Here is a 12227-nt window from a genome sequence, read left to right as displayed (position 1 = left end):
ATATATGGGGTTCTTTGATATGCTGAATCTAACCATGTATTTTGATTTTGGACATTGGACCATAATAGGTAAATTAAAAAAATTCAAGTTCTTAGACCACATTCTTTCTGTGTCAGAAACCTATGCTGTGTCAAATATTTAATAACAATCCAAATTCAGAGCTGTATCAAGCTTGAATGTTGTGTCCATACTTGCCCCAACTGTTCAGGGTTCGACCTCTGCGGTCGTATCAAGCTGCGCCCCAGCGAAGCATTTTATTAGATATTACTGTTAAATGATGCTGATTAAGGGTTTTTTGCTATGTTTAGCCATGACTATGATGTCATTTTCTATTTTAATATCTTTATGATGTATTTAAATGGGCTTTTATGGTTACAAAGGAATTTTATTTTTAGATATTACTTTAAATGTTGCTGATTAAGGATTTTTGTTTATTTTTAGCCATGACTATGATGTCACTTTCTATTTTAATACCTTTATGATGTATTTAAATGGGCTCCCATGTATTTAGATTTTTGATTATTTATACATGTTACCAAATTGGTCCACATTGAACAAAAACGGTCCAAATTTCAACTTTATTTCATTACATCAAACATTGAATTCTACATATTCTTTGATATATTGAAATTAACAAACAATTTAGTTTATGGATATTCCACCATAATAGGTAAATTAAATTTTTTCCAGTTCTTACACCACATTCATCCTGTGTCAGAAACCTATGCTGTGTCAAATATTTAATGACAATCCAAAGTCATAGCTGTATCAAGCTTGAATTTTGTGTCCATACTTGCCCCAACTGTTCAGGGTTCGACCTCTGCGGTCGTATCAAGCTGCGCCCCAGCGAAGCATTTATTGGATTCTGGGCCCCGTTTTTAAATTGGTCCACATTGAGGTCCAAAGGGTCCAAAATTAAACTTTGTTTGATTTCATCAAAAATTGAATTATTGGGGTTCTTTGATATGCCGAATCTAACCGTGTATTTAGATTCTTAATTTTTGGTTCCATTTTCAAATTGGTCTACATTAAGGTCCAAAGGGTCCAAAATTAAACTTAGTTTGATTTTAACAAAAATTGAATTCTTAGGGTTCTTTGATATGCTGAATCTAAACATGTATTTAGATTTTTGATTATGGGCCCAGTTTTCAAGTTGGTCCAAATTGGGGTCCAAAATTAAACTTTGTTTGATTTCAACAAAAATTGAATATATAGGGGTTCTTTGATATGCTGAATCTAACCATGTATTTAGATTCTTAATTTTTGGTTCCGTTTTCAAATTGGTCTACATTAAGGTCCAAAGGGTCCAAAATTAAACTTAGTTTGATTTTAACAAAAATTGAATTCTTAGGGTTCTTTGATATGCTGAATCTAAACATGTATTTAGATTTTTGATTATGGGCCCAGTTTTCAAGTTGGTCCAAATTGGGGTCCAAAATTAAACTTTGATTGATTTCAACAAAAATTGAATATATAGGGGTTCTTTGATATGCTGAATCTAACCATGTATTTAGATTTTTGATTTTTGGGCCCCGTTATCAACTTTTTCCACATTGAGGTCAAAAGGGTCCAAAATTAAACTTTGTTTGATTTCATCAAAAATTGAATTCTTGGGGTTCTTTGATATGCTGAATCTAACCATGTATTTAGATTTTAGATATTGGACCATAATAGGTGAATGTCTAATTTAAAATTTTTAAGTTCTTAGAACACATTCATTCTGTGTCAGAAACCTATGCTGTGTCAAATATTTAATCACAATCCAAATGCAAAGCTGTATCAAGCTTGAATGTTGTGTCCATACTTGCCCCAACTGTTCAGGGTTCAACCTCTGCGGTCGTATCAAGCTGCGCCCTGCGGAGCATTTTATTCTAACTTCTATTTAATTTTCCATTTTATTCTCAATTTCTGCTCTTGGCACAGCTGTTTATTTACTTTTATGGCATTGATTGTATTGAAAGTTTTATCTTGTATAGTATTGTATGTATGCCTTTTAAGTTAATGTTATACAATAGAAATTATTTCTTCACCTGCAGTTTTCACATGAAATAACCAGTCGTTTTATCTTTTGTGTACACTAAAAGAATAACATATGCTTACTTTTTATAGTAACATTCTAAAAAATATATTAAATTACTTTACAATAAATATGGGTTTACTTTTATTACTATGAATAGGTGGATGAAACACAGATGAACAGGATCCTGAGTTACATAGAAAGTGGAAAGACAGAAGGAGCCAAATTAGAGTTTGGAGGTTCCAGACAGGGAGATAAAGGATATTTTGTCCAGCCGACTGTATTTTCTAATGTCACAGATGAGATGAAAATTGCTAAAGAAGAGGTAAGATAATAGTATAATGTGTGCAACAACTGCAGGGATGTTAAAATATTTGAAATCCATCCTATCGCTACAACAGAATATTCACAGTCCATCCCTTTAATATAAACCCTATCAAATAAGTTATAGAAAGCCATGTTTTATACATGTAAAGGTATTGAATGTACTCCCAATTTTTGGCCACAGAAATGCTTAATATCTTTTTTTGTTATCTGGTAACCTTAAAAGGGAGAAGGAAGATACCAAAGGGATATTGAAACTCATAAGTAGAAGACAAACTGACAATGCCATGGAAAAAAAACCCAAAAGACAAAAGATAAACAAAACACAACAGAGACAACTAAAGACTGAGCAACAGAAACCCCACCAAAAACAAGGGGTTAGTTACAAACTTGTGAAACTATACAGATAAACAAAGTGTGTTTTTTGTCAGCTTTTTAAAAAAAAATTACATTCTCAGTTTAAAATGAATGACCTCTTTTTATACCCCCGCTTTAAAAAAGTGGGGGTATACTGTTTTACCACTGTCTGTCCATCCATCCATCCATCCATCCATCAGTCTGTCAGTCCGTCCGTCCATCCGTCCCATGAATATTTTTCGTCACATCTTTCTTAGGAACTACAATACAAGGATTTCTGAAATTTGGTTTCACAGTTTATATAAGTCAGCTATACCGTGTGATGCGTTTTCAGATTGATCACTCAACAACTTCCTGTTTACCAAACACTTACATCATTTTACACAACACATCCAAGTTGAAAATTTTCGTCACATTTTTCTCAGAAACTACATTACAAGGATTTCTGAAATTTGGTTTCAGTGTTTATGTAAGTCACCTATACTATGTGATGCATTTTCAGATTCATCACTCAACAACTTCCTGTTAACTGTCAAGTATTTGGGCTTGGGGTATCATCAGTGAGCAGTAGCTAGCAGTTTCACTTGTTTTTCATGCTTGGTCCAGGAATCGAGGCACACTGTTTTAAAAGATACAATGACAACATTGGTGTTAAAGTATTGTTTTTATATACAAAGAAGAGATGAAATTCCTTTAACATGTATCTTCTGTTTTGTAGATATTTGGTCCTGTTCAGACGCTTATTAAATTTAGCACAATGGATGAAGTATTAGAGAGAGCTAACAACACAACCTATGGACTTGCTGCTGGTGTTATTACAAAAGATATCAACACAGCTCTGATGGCTGCTCAAGGTCTTGAAGCTGGCAGTGTATGGTAGGTTCATGGTTTGAATATAAAGTGTTTTCTGTAAAAAAATGTGTATGAAGCAAGGCTTCCAAAACAGTTATATATTCCAGACATTTGTATAATGTCCGGTAAAAAACCGGCTGGGCAAAGCATGAAACGGTCATCCACTTTTTAGTTTTCAAGGCTTTCTTAAGAGACGGTCATTTTAACATAATTCACGATCTTTTTGACCCAACCTTTTGCCTTTATCAGCCACACATTTCCGGTCATAAAAGTGACATGATCATTAAGTACTATCAAAACAACCCCTACTTTAATACCTTCTCATTTTAATCAAGGCTAATTAGTTGTCGAACAGCTGAAATTTACCTGTTCAGGTGACAGGTAAACTATTTTGAACCGGACATTGATCGGTCTATTCAAAGTTATTTTCTTACATTTCAGCGGTTTGCATCTAATTAATTTAGTCAAAAAGATTTGAATTATCAGAAATACGTTTACAAATATGATTTGATGAAATAATTAAAAAGGTGAAAATGAAAAATCGTCATAACCACGTTTGAACTAGTACACGTGTGCGCAGGTGTGAAATTTAAATATGCATCCTAATTTCTGCTTAAATTGTCATTGATACCTGTATCTCACATTTATTTCGAATATTTTCTTGAAGAAATAACCTAGAAAGAGCTACTTACACTGATTTATGCTTTGCAAACGTACACGGAATTTACATATCCGTCTCTGGTCCATGTTCTACCATTGTCAAGATAACATCCGGTATTAGATTTAAAAACGAAAGTAAAGTTTTTGACAACGTTATTTTGCACAAATAAAGAGTCTAAGGCAGTTATAAGTACACTGATGTTACACACTTCGAATGATGCACTGCCAATTTAACAGTTTACGTCAGAACTTCGAATTTGAATCAAAGAAAGTTTAATATCTTTTTTTTAATGTCAATCATTGGGATGGCCAACTCGACAACTGATTACCATAATTGCCTTTTGTTTATTTAGTCTAAATCGGGATAATATATAAAATGTCTGGCTGGCTAAAAATAATTTTGGAAGCCCTGGTATGAAGATGTTTTTCTTTATGAAGTATGCCATTTTTATTTTTTTTTCTCATCAAGCTTTTGTTTTTTAATAGATGACCATATCATTTTGACATAATAATTTTTACTTTTTACGTATTAACCAAAATACATTTGACAACTTACTGCTAAGTTCAAAAGTGTCCGGTATTAAACAATTGTCATAAGTTACTTCCTGTGAAATGCAGAATTTAAAATACTGTAGATATTTTCTCAACGTAGTCAGTAGTAGAATATAATTTTTAAGCTTTGGTTTATACAAGGAATATATAAAACTGAATGGAAAGCTGTTATGTTATAAAACTACTGCTTTATTTAAAATTCTGGTGATTGTTTTGAAAGGTTGATGTGAAATCTCCTAGACAAACCTTCCAATTTTACTGAAAGAAACTCAGAATTTTCCTGAATATTAACTTTTAAACTTAACACATCTGTAACAAACAATCTTTTTCTCAATAATTCAAATATGCAAACTGTTGAGAAGTATAAAAGATGATGATTATGTTTTGAGATTGGAAAAGTTTGCTAACTTCAGTTATGAAATTCATCCTTAGAAATAAAATAAAAACCTTATGATTTGATTTACTAGAGTCTTCAGTGTAATCTATTAATTTTTCTTCTATATCTGTGTACTGGTATGTTGAAAATTCTGTTAGGGGCATTTAAGGTAGTTTAATTTCACAATTTATGATACCATATATATTCTTTAAAACCCATATATGATTGGGACTCAAGATAAAAATGTCTGAAGCATATGCAAATATTTATTATAATGCCAACGACAGCTTTTGAATTTGCAGTTTTTAGCCACATCTGATTATTTTGTATGATTTTAAACATTCCTTTTGTAGGGTAAATTGTTATGACCAGGTCGTACCACAAGCACCATTTGGAGGATTTAAACAGTCTGGACAGGGCAGAGAGTTGTAAGTATTCAATAATACAATGTATTACATCTGTTGATGACCATGTGACATGTAGTGAGTTCAAAGGTAAAATCTTATGAACAAAAACAAGTTAATATCATGATCAAAGCATTTATTGGCAGATAAAAATGTTGTAAATCAAGACTGACAACATTTTCAAGACAGGCACTGAACTTGAATTTATGCTGACAATGGTCTATGCATGCAGGACGAGCAATTAGCATAACAAGTAGGATGAATGCACCTTGCAATGCAAAATCACAATGAATGGATGAAGAATATATACAGAGAATAATGAGCACACAAAGGACAAGGTACGATAAGGCCCGTTTTTGGCCCCCCTATTTTCTCATTTTTCAAATTCTGTTTTGGAAAGCTACTTTTTATGTTAAAACATTCCCTGATGTTTGAAGTTTGTTTGGATATACTTCAAAACCACTAATTTTTGCAACTGGGTGAGGTGAGGGGGTATACTTTCTGTTATTATTCAAATATTGTAATTATTATTCACTTTGAAGGTGTTCAGTACAACTAATTTTTAGTTTTTAAGTGCCTGCGCCAACGTGACCCAGGAATTTTTTTATTCCAATGTCATGAGAACTGTTTTTGCTGTCTAAATCGCCATAATTTTCTCCGGGTCACGTAGGCGCACACTATTAAACTTTAAGAAACAATGGCCAAATATCGTAATTTTTCCTTCTTTTGGCGTTTTTGATGCCCTATTACACCCCTCACCTCACCCATTTTCTGAAATTAATGGTTGTGAAGTTCATTCAAACAAACTTCAAACCTAAGGAAATATTTTAACGTGATAAGTAGCTTTCCAAAACAAATTTTGAAAAATGAGAAAATAGGGGGACCAAAAACGGGCCTTATCGTACCTTGTCCTTTAGAATGATGAATACATGGAATAGATAATAAATAGGGATTGTATTTAACATATTTTATGTAAAATATTCTGATAAAAGTTGGTATTTAAAGAACTTATTAGTCTGTACCTAAAAAATATTTTAAGATATGAATGATAATAAGAGAATATAAGAGGTGAAATAATTAAGGGGAGTTTAAGGAATTGTAAACTAATACAAAGATATTTTTTGTATTTTAGAGGTGAATATGCTTTAAAAGAATACACAGAAGTAAAGACGGTAAGTATAGCTACAGATGGGATCTAATTAGACTTAGAATGCAATCATTATTCATTATTCATATGTCAGGGAAAAAATGGAAGAAATGTCCTCAAGCAATGATTCTTTAAAAGGAATTTTGATAAATTATATAAAAGTTCCTATTTGTAATGTTTTTAAAGGCAAAAATGTTTAAAAGCTTTGTTTCTTGCACACTTTAAACTTGAAGCATACTTTTAATTTTACAAAAAAACAAGTTTTAAATGCTGCTTTTAAATTAAGGATGTTACAATTATTTTTTATGTGATGGCATAACTTCTAAAGAAATTTTTTTTTTCAGATGGGGAGGGGGTTGACATTTCCATGTCAGATATGTTATAGAATATTTTTTTAATTTGCTGCAAAATCTGCCATCTATGATTTCTAAAAAGTAAATTTAATTAAGCACTGATTTATTTATATATCATAACTTGAATTATGAAGTATCAATATTTGAAATTCAAAGGTTAAGAATAATTCTTATTTGCATTTTTATATATTTTAGGTAACCATTATGATTCCAGAAAAGAACTCATAAAAACCAGCAGTTTGAAAAAAAACATTATATTCCTACTCAAGTTTAACTTTTTTGTTAAAAGGATTGTACATTGTATGTTTGAACAGTATTTTGTTCATGCATTGCACAAACAATTTAATTGCATTCAACTAATGTTGATATTATAGTGTAGTTCATTATTCAAATTTATTTTATGATTTCATTCAATCATATCTAGAATTGATTTCTTCAAACTGATGAACATTGGTACATTTTTCAACAGCATAATAAAATCTTATCAGATCTCATAAATTACTCATTACCAAATTTGTACTTTATTTTGTTGGACAATTATGATAGTATCCATAATATAACCACAATGTTCACTATTAACTTTGAATATTTTTAATTCAGGTTATTGGAACAAGAAACTGAAGTATTGCTTAAAAGTTTTAAAAAATTGACAAAACGAAGATTGTTTTATATTTAGTATTCATCTTCCATGTGTTGCCAGTTTTAAAAGTGATTATGGACCTTTTATGTATATAATTTCGCTGCATTTTATTTTTCAAACAATTTATTGGTGACAGTGTTGCATGCAATTGATGAAAATCCTAAAATCTTGGGCATTTTTAGTAAAATTAGTTTGTATTTGTTTATTATTTCTAAAGTATATGATTTGTCAGACCTTGCCTGTTTCTAAAGCTCCATAGAGCTTGTGTTGTAATTAAATTGACAATATTTATTGTTATGATTTCCAAGAAATCCAATTCCCCAAAACCTTCATACAATGTTATCTATTGCACAAAACATATAAACAGGAAATACTGGTAAGCAGAATTACTAGAAAAAAATATATTTTTATAAATTGAATGACAATGTCAAATATGTTTTTTTTATTTGTTTTATTGTGTATCATAATATTTATGTTGCTTTTAAGTTTTGACTGCATTAAATTTGTGTTGAAATTAAACAAAATTGAATCAATTTGACAATTGTTGGTACATTTTGAAAGAAAAATAAAAGCAAAAGTTTTTCATGAAAGAACATTTTATCTTAAGTTTTATAACTCTTGTAGCTTAACACTTTTTGTTTTACACTTTTCCAAAAAGAAAAAAAAACTTTTCAAAGGAAAAGGAATGATTAGGCTCTGTGAATTATAAAATCATGAAGTATACCTATATCTAATTTCTCCAGATATCACACTATACAATTATGGCCTGCAGAGGAGGTGAATATCCAAAATTGTCAACCCTAGTAAGGGTTATTTCACCGACTCAATGGACCATAACTATTTTATTATACCGAACAAACAATCAGTCTTCATGCTTAACCACAGGACCAACAGCCCAGGCTTGTAAAATTACTTACGGGCCTGTAATTTGTAAAAATCATCTCTACAGGCCAACAAAATCTAACTAAAATATTAAATTAAACAATTAAAAGTAAAATATTGTAACAGATTGTCAAAACACCACGTTAGAAAACTATTTTGTGTTTATTAATATTTCTCGTATGAACAACAAAGGTAGACTCTTTCTGTTAAATGTAGATGGCCCTGAAAAGGGCCGTTTACAAGAGATATCATCGGCACTAGATGAATTTCCATGCCTTGTTTGATCTTGTTTCTTTGTCACTTGATGGGCTTCTATAAACCTTGCCGTTGCCATATTTGTTTTTGCTTTAAAGGGAGTTAACTCGTGATCATTGATGTATGACAAGGGTTATTCACCGGAGAATAATAGTGTTGTTCGATGGAGGCTTCAATTTGTCGGGGTTATTCACCGGGATATAATAGGGTTGTTCGATGGAGGATTCAATTTGTTGGGGTTATTCACCACTCCTGCCAATTTATGGAAAAAAATCGAAATTAAACTATGACATGTGATTCCGTATTAGCCAATCAAATAATTACTATATAATGTAAGGTATAATAAAAGGCATTGTTCTGTCAGATATCAGAAATAGTATGTTTATATACTTATACCTGTATAGAGCTGAAATTTTTGCTGTTTTTATTATTTTTGTCGAGCCTGCGACTTTTGTCGCAGAAAGCTCGACATAGGGATAGCGATCCGGCGGCGGCGGCGGCTACGGCGGCGGCGGCGGCGGCGTTAGCTAACTTCTTAAAAGCTTTATATTTTAGAAGATGGAAGACCTGGATGCTTCATACTTTGTATATGGATGCCTCATGTTACGAAGTTTCCGTCAGTCACATGTCCAATGTCCTTGACCTCATTTTCATGGTTCAGTGACTACTTGAAAAAAAAGTTCAGATTTTTTGTAATGTTAAATTCTCTCTTATTATAAGTAATAGGATAACTATATTTGGTATGTGCGTACCTTGCAAGGTCCTCATGCCCGTCAGACAGTTTTCACTTGACCTCGACCTCATTTCATGGATCAGTGAACAAGGTTAAGTTTTGGTGGTCAAGTCCATATCTCAGATACTATAAGCAATATGTCTAGTATATTCGGTGTATGGAAGGACTGTAAGGTGTACATGTCCAACTGGCAGGTGTCATCTGACCTTGACCTCATTTTCATGGTTCAGTGGTTATAGTTAAGTTTTTGTGTTTTGGTCTGTTTTTCTTATACTGTATGCAATAGGTCTACTATATTTGGTGTATGGAATGATTGTAAGGTGTACATGTCTAGCTGGCAGGTGTCATCTGACCTTGACCTCATTTTCATGGTTCAGTGGTCAAAGTTAAGTTTTTGAGTTTTGGTCTTTCTTTCTAATACTGCATGCAATAGGTCAGCTATATTTGGTGTATGGAATGATTGTAAGGTGTACATGTCTAGCTGGCAGGTGTCATCTGACCTTGACCTCATTTTCATGGTTCAGTGGTTATAGTTAAGTTTTTGTGTTTTGGTCTGTTTTTCTTATACTGTATGCAATAGGTCTACTATATTTGGTGTATGGAATGATTGTAAGGTGTACATGTCTAGCTGGCAGGTGTCATCTGACCTTGACCTCATTTTCATGGTTCAGTGGTCAAAGTTAAGTTTTTGAGTTTTGGTCTTTCTTTCTAATACTGCATGCAATAGGTCAGCTATATTTGGTGTATGGAATGATTGTAAGGTGTACATGTCTAGCTGGCAGGTGTCATCTGACCTTGACCTCATTTTCATGGTTCAGTGGTTATAGTTAAGTTTTTGTGTTTTGGTCTGTTTTTCTTATACTGTATGCAATAGGTCTACTATATTTGGTGTATGGAATGATTGTAAGGTGTACATGTCTAGCTGGCAGGTGTCATCTGACCTTGACCTCATTTTCATGGTTCAGTGGTCAAAGTTAAGTTTTTGAGTTTTGGTCTTTCTTTCTAATACTGCATGCAATAGGTCAGCTATATTTGGTGTATGGAATGATTGTAAGGTGTACATGTCTAGCTGGCAGGTGTCATCTGACCTTGACCTCATTTTCATGGTTCAGTGGTTATAGTTAAGTTTTTGTGTTTTGGTCTGTTTTTCTTATACTGTATGCAATAGGTCTACTATATTTGGTGTATGGAATGATTGTAAGGTGTACATGTCTAGCTGGCAGGTGTCATCTGACCTTGACCTCATTTTCATGGTTCAGTGGTCAAAGTTAAGTTTTTGAGTTTTGGTCTTTCTTTCTAATACTGCATGCAATAGGTCAGCTATATTTGGTGTATGGAATGATTGTAAGGTGTACATGTCTAGCTGGCAGGTGTCATCTGACCTTGACCTCATTTTCATGGTTCAGTGGTCATAGTTAAGTTTTTGAGTTTTGGTCTGTTTTTCTTATACTGTATGCAATAGGTCTACTATATTTGGTGTATGGAATGATTGTAAGGTGTACATGTCTAGCTGGCAGGTGTCATCTGACCTTGACCTCATTTTCATGGTTCAGTGGTCAAAGTTAAGTTTTTGAGTTTTGGTCTTTCTTTCTAATACTGCATGCAATAGGTCAGCTATATTTGGTGTATGGAATGATTGTAAGGTGTACATGTCTAGCTGGCAGGTGTCATCTTACCTTGACCTCATTTTCATGGTTCAGTGGTCAAAGTTAAGTTTTTGAGTTTTGGTCTTTTTTTCTAATACTATATGCAATAGTTCAACTATATTTGGTGTATGGAAATATTTTATGATCTATATGTCAGTCACGCAGGTTTTATTTGACCTTGACCTTATTTTCAAGGTTCATTGCTCAGTGTTAAGTTTTTGTGTTTTCGTCTGTTTTTCTTAAACTATAAGCAATAGGTCAACTATATTTGTTGTATGGAAGAATTGTTAGCTGTACATGCCTGCCTAGCATGGTTCATCTGACCTTGACCTCATTTTCATGGTTCATTGGTCAATGTTTAGTTTACTTGGTTAATGTTAAGTTTATGTGACAGTTGTAATAAAGCTTTATATTTAGGACTATCAACATAATATCAATGATTAGTAAAGAAGGCGAGACATTTCAGCGTGTGCACTCTTGTGTTGATTATGTATAAATTAAATAAAGCTAGTTGTATAAGTTTTTATCATATAATATAATATATGGTGATAAAATATACACAAAAGTGTTTTTCAAAAATGTAATGTATATAAATAAGAAGCAACAATAGTTTACCAATGTTCATATCTCTAAAATCCATTTTGAATATACAAATCAAGTGGTAAAAACTGAGGGAATCACATGAACATTAAAATTAGCTTCAGTAATTGTCTCCTGCTTAGCAAGCATCACCAACCATGAGAATCCAGACTCAGTCAAAACGTCATGTTAGGGAATAGGACAAAAGGAAATTAAATTTATAGATCAGACAATTTTTCTGTAATATACGACTGTAAAAATATGCCTCACATTAGTTGAGACACATTGTATTGATCAACTAATTTGTGATGGTGACTTTAAAACTTATGTAAAGTCCTTTGTCAAGCTATGCATTTGCTTATTAAATTATGCGAGAAACCATACACTTTTCTATTCATATCTAGATCCAGAAAATGTTCAACAACAAATAGTTCAATTCTGCAGACTAGT

At 32.4% G+C, this 12227-nt stretch overlaps 1 protein-coding gene across 1 annotated transcript in view; it reads left to right on the top strand.

The window, feature by feature from the left end:
* The window catches only part of LOC127698226 (aldehyde dehydrogenase, mitochondrial-like), a 33677-nt gene extending 25462 nt beyond the window's left edge, over window positions 1-8215 (top strand). Inside the window, exons 10-14 of the mRNA XM_052201583.1 lie at window positions 2178-2342; window positions 3417-3574; window positions 5492-5566; window positions 6675-6714; window positions 7238-8215. Of these exons, the coding sequence (XP_052057543.1) occupies window positions 2178-2342; window positions 3417-3574; window positions 5492-5566; window positions 6675-6714; window positions 7238-7270 (471 nt within the window). The 3' untranslated portion in view covers window positions 7271-8215. The remainder of the gene's footprint in view (window positions 1-2177; window positions 2343-3416; window positions 3575-5491; window positions 5567-6674; window positions 6715-7237) is intronic.
* The last annotated feature ends 4012 nt before the right edge of the window (window positions 8216-12227 follow it).

Source organism: Mytilus californianus, unplaced genomic scaffold, assembly GCF_021869535.1.
Source record: "Mytilus californianus isolate M0D057914Y unplaced genomic scaffold, xbMytCali1.0.p SCAF_4, whole genome shotgun sequence".
Classification (NCBI taxonomy): domain Eukaryota; kingdom Metazoa; phylum Mollusca; class Bivalvia; order Mytilida; family Mytilidae; genus Mytilus; species Mytilus californianus.
The sequence above is the reverse complement of the archived record's forward strand: the minus strand, read 5'-3'. Positions and strand labels throughout refer to the sequence as shown.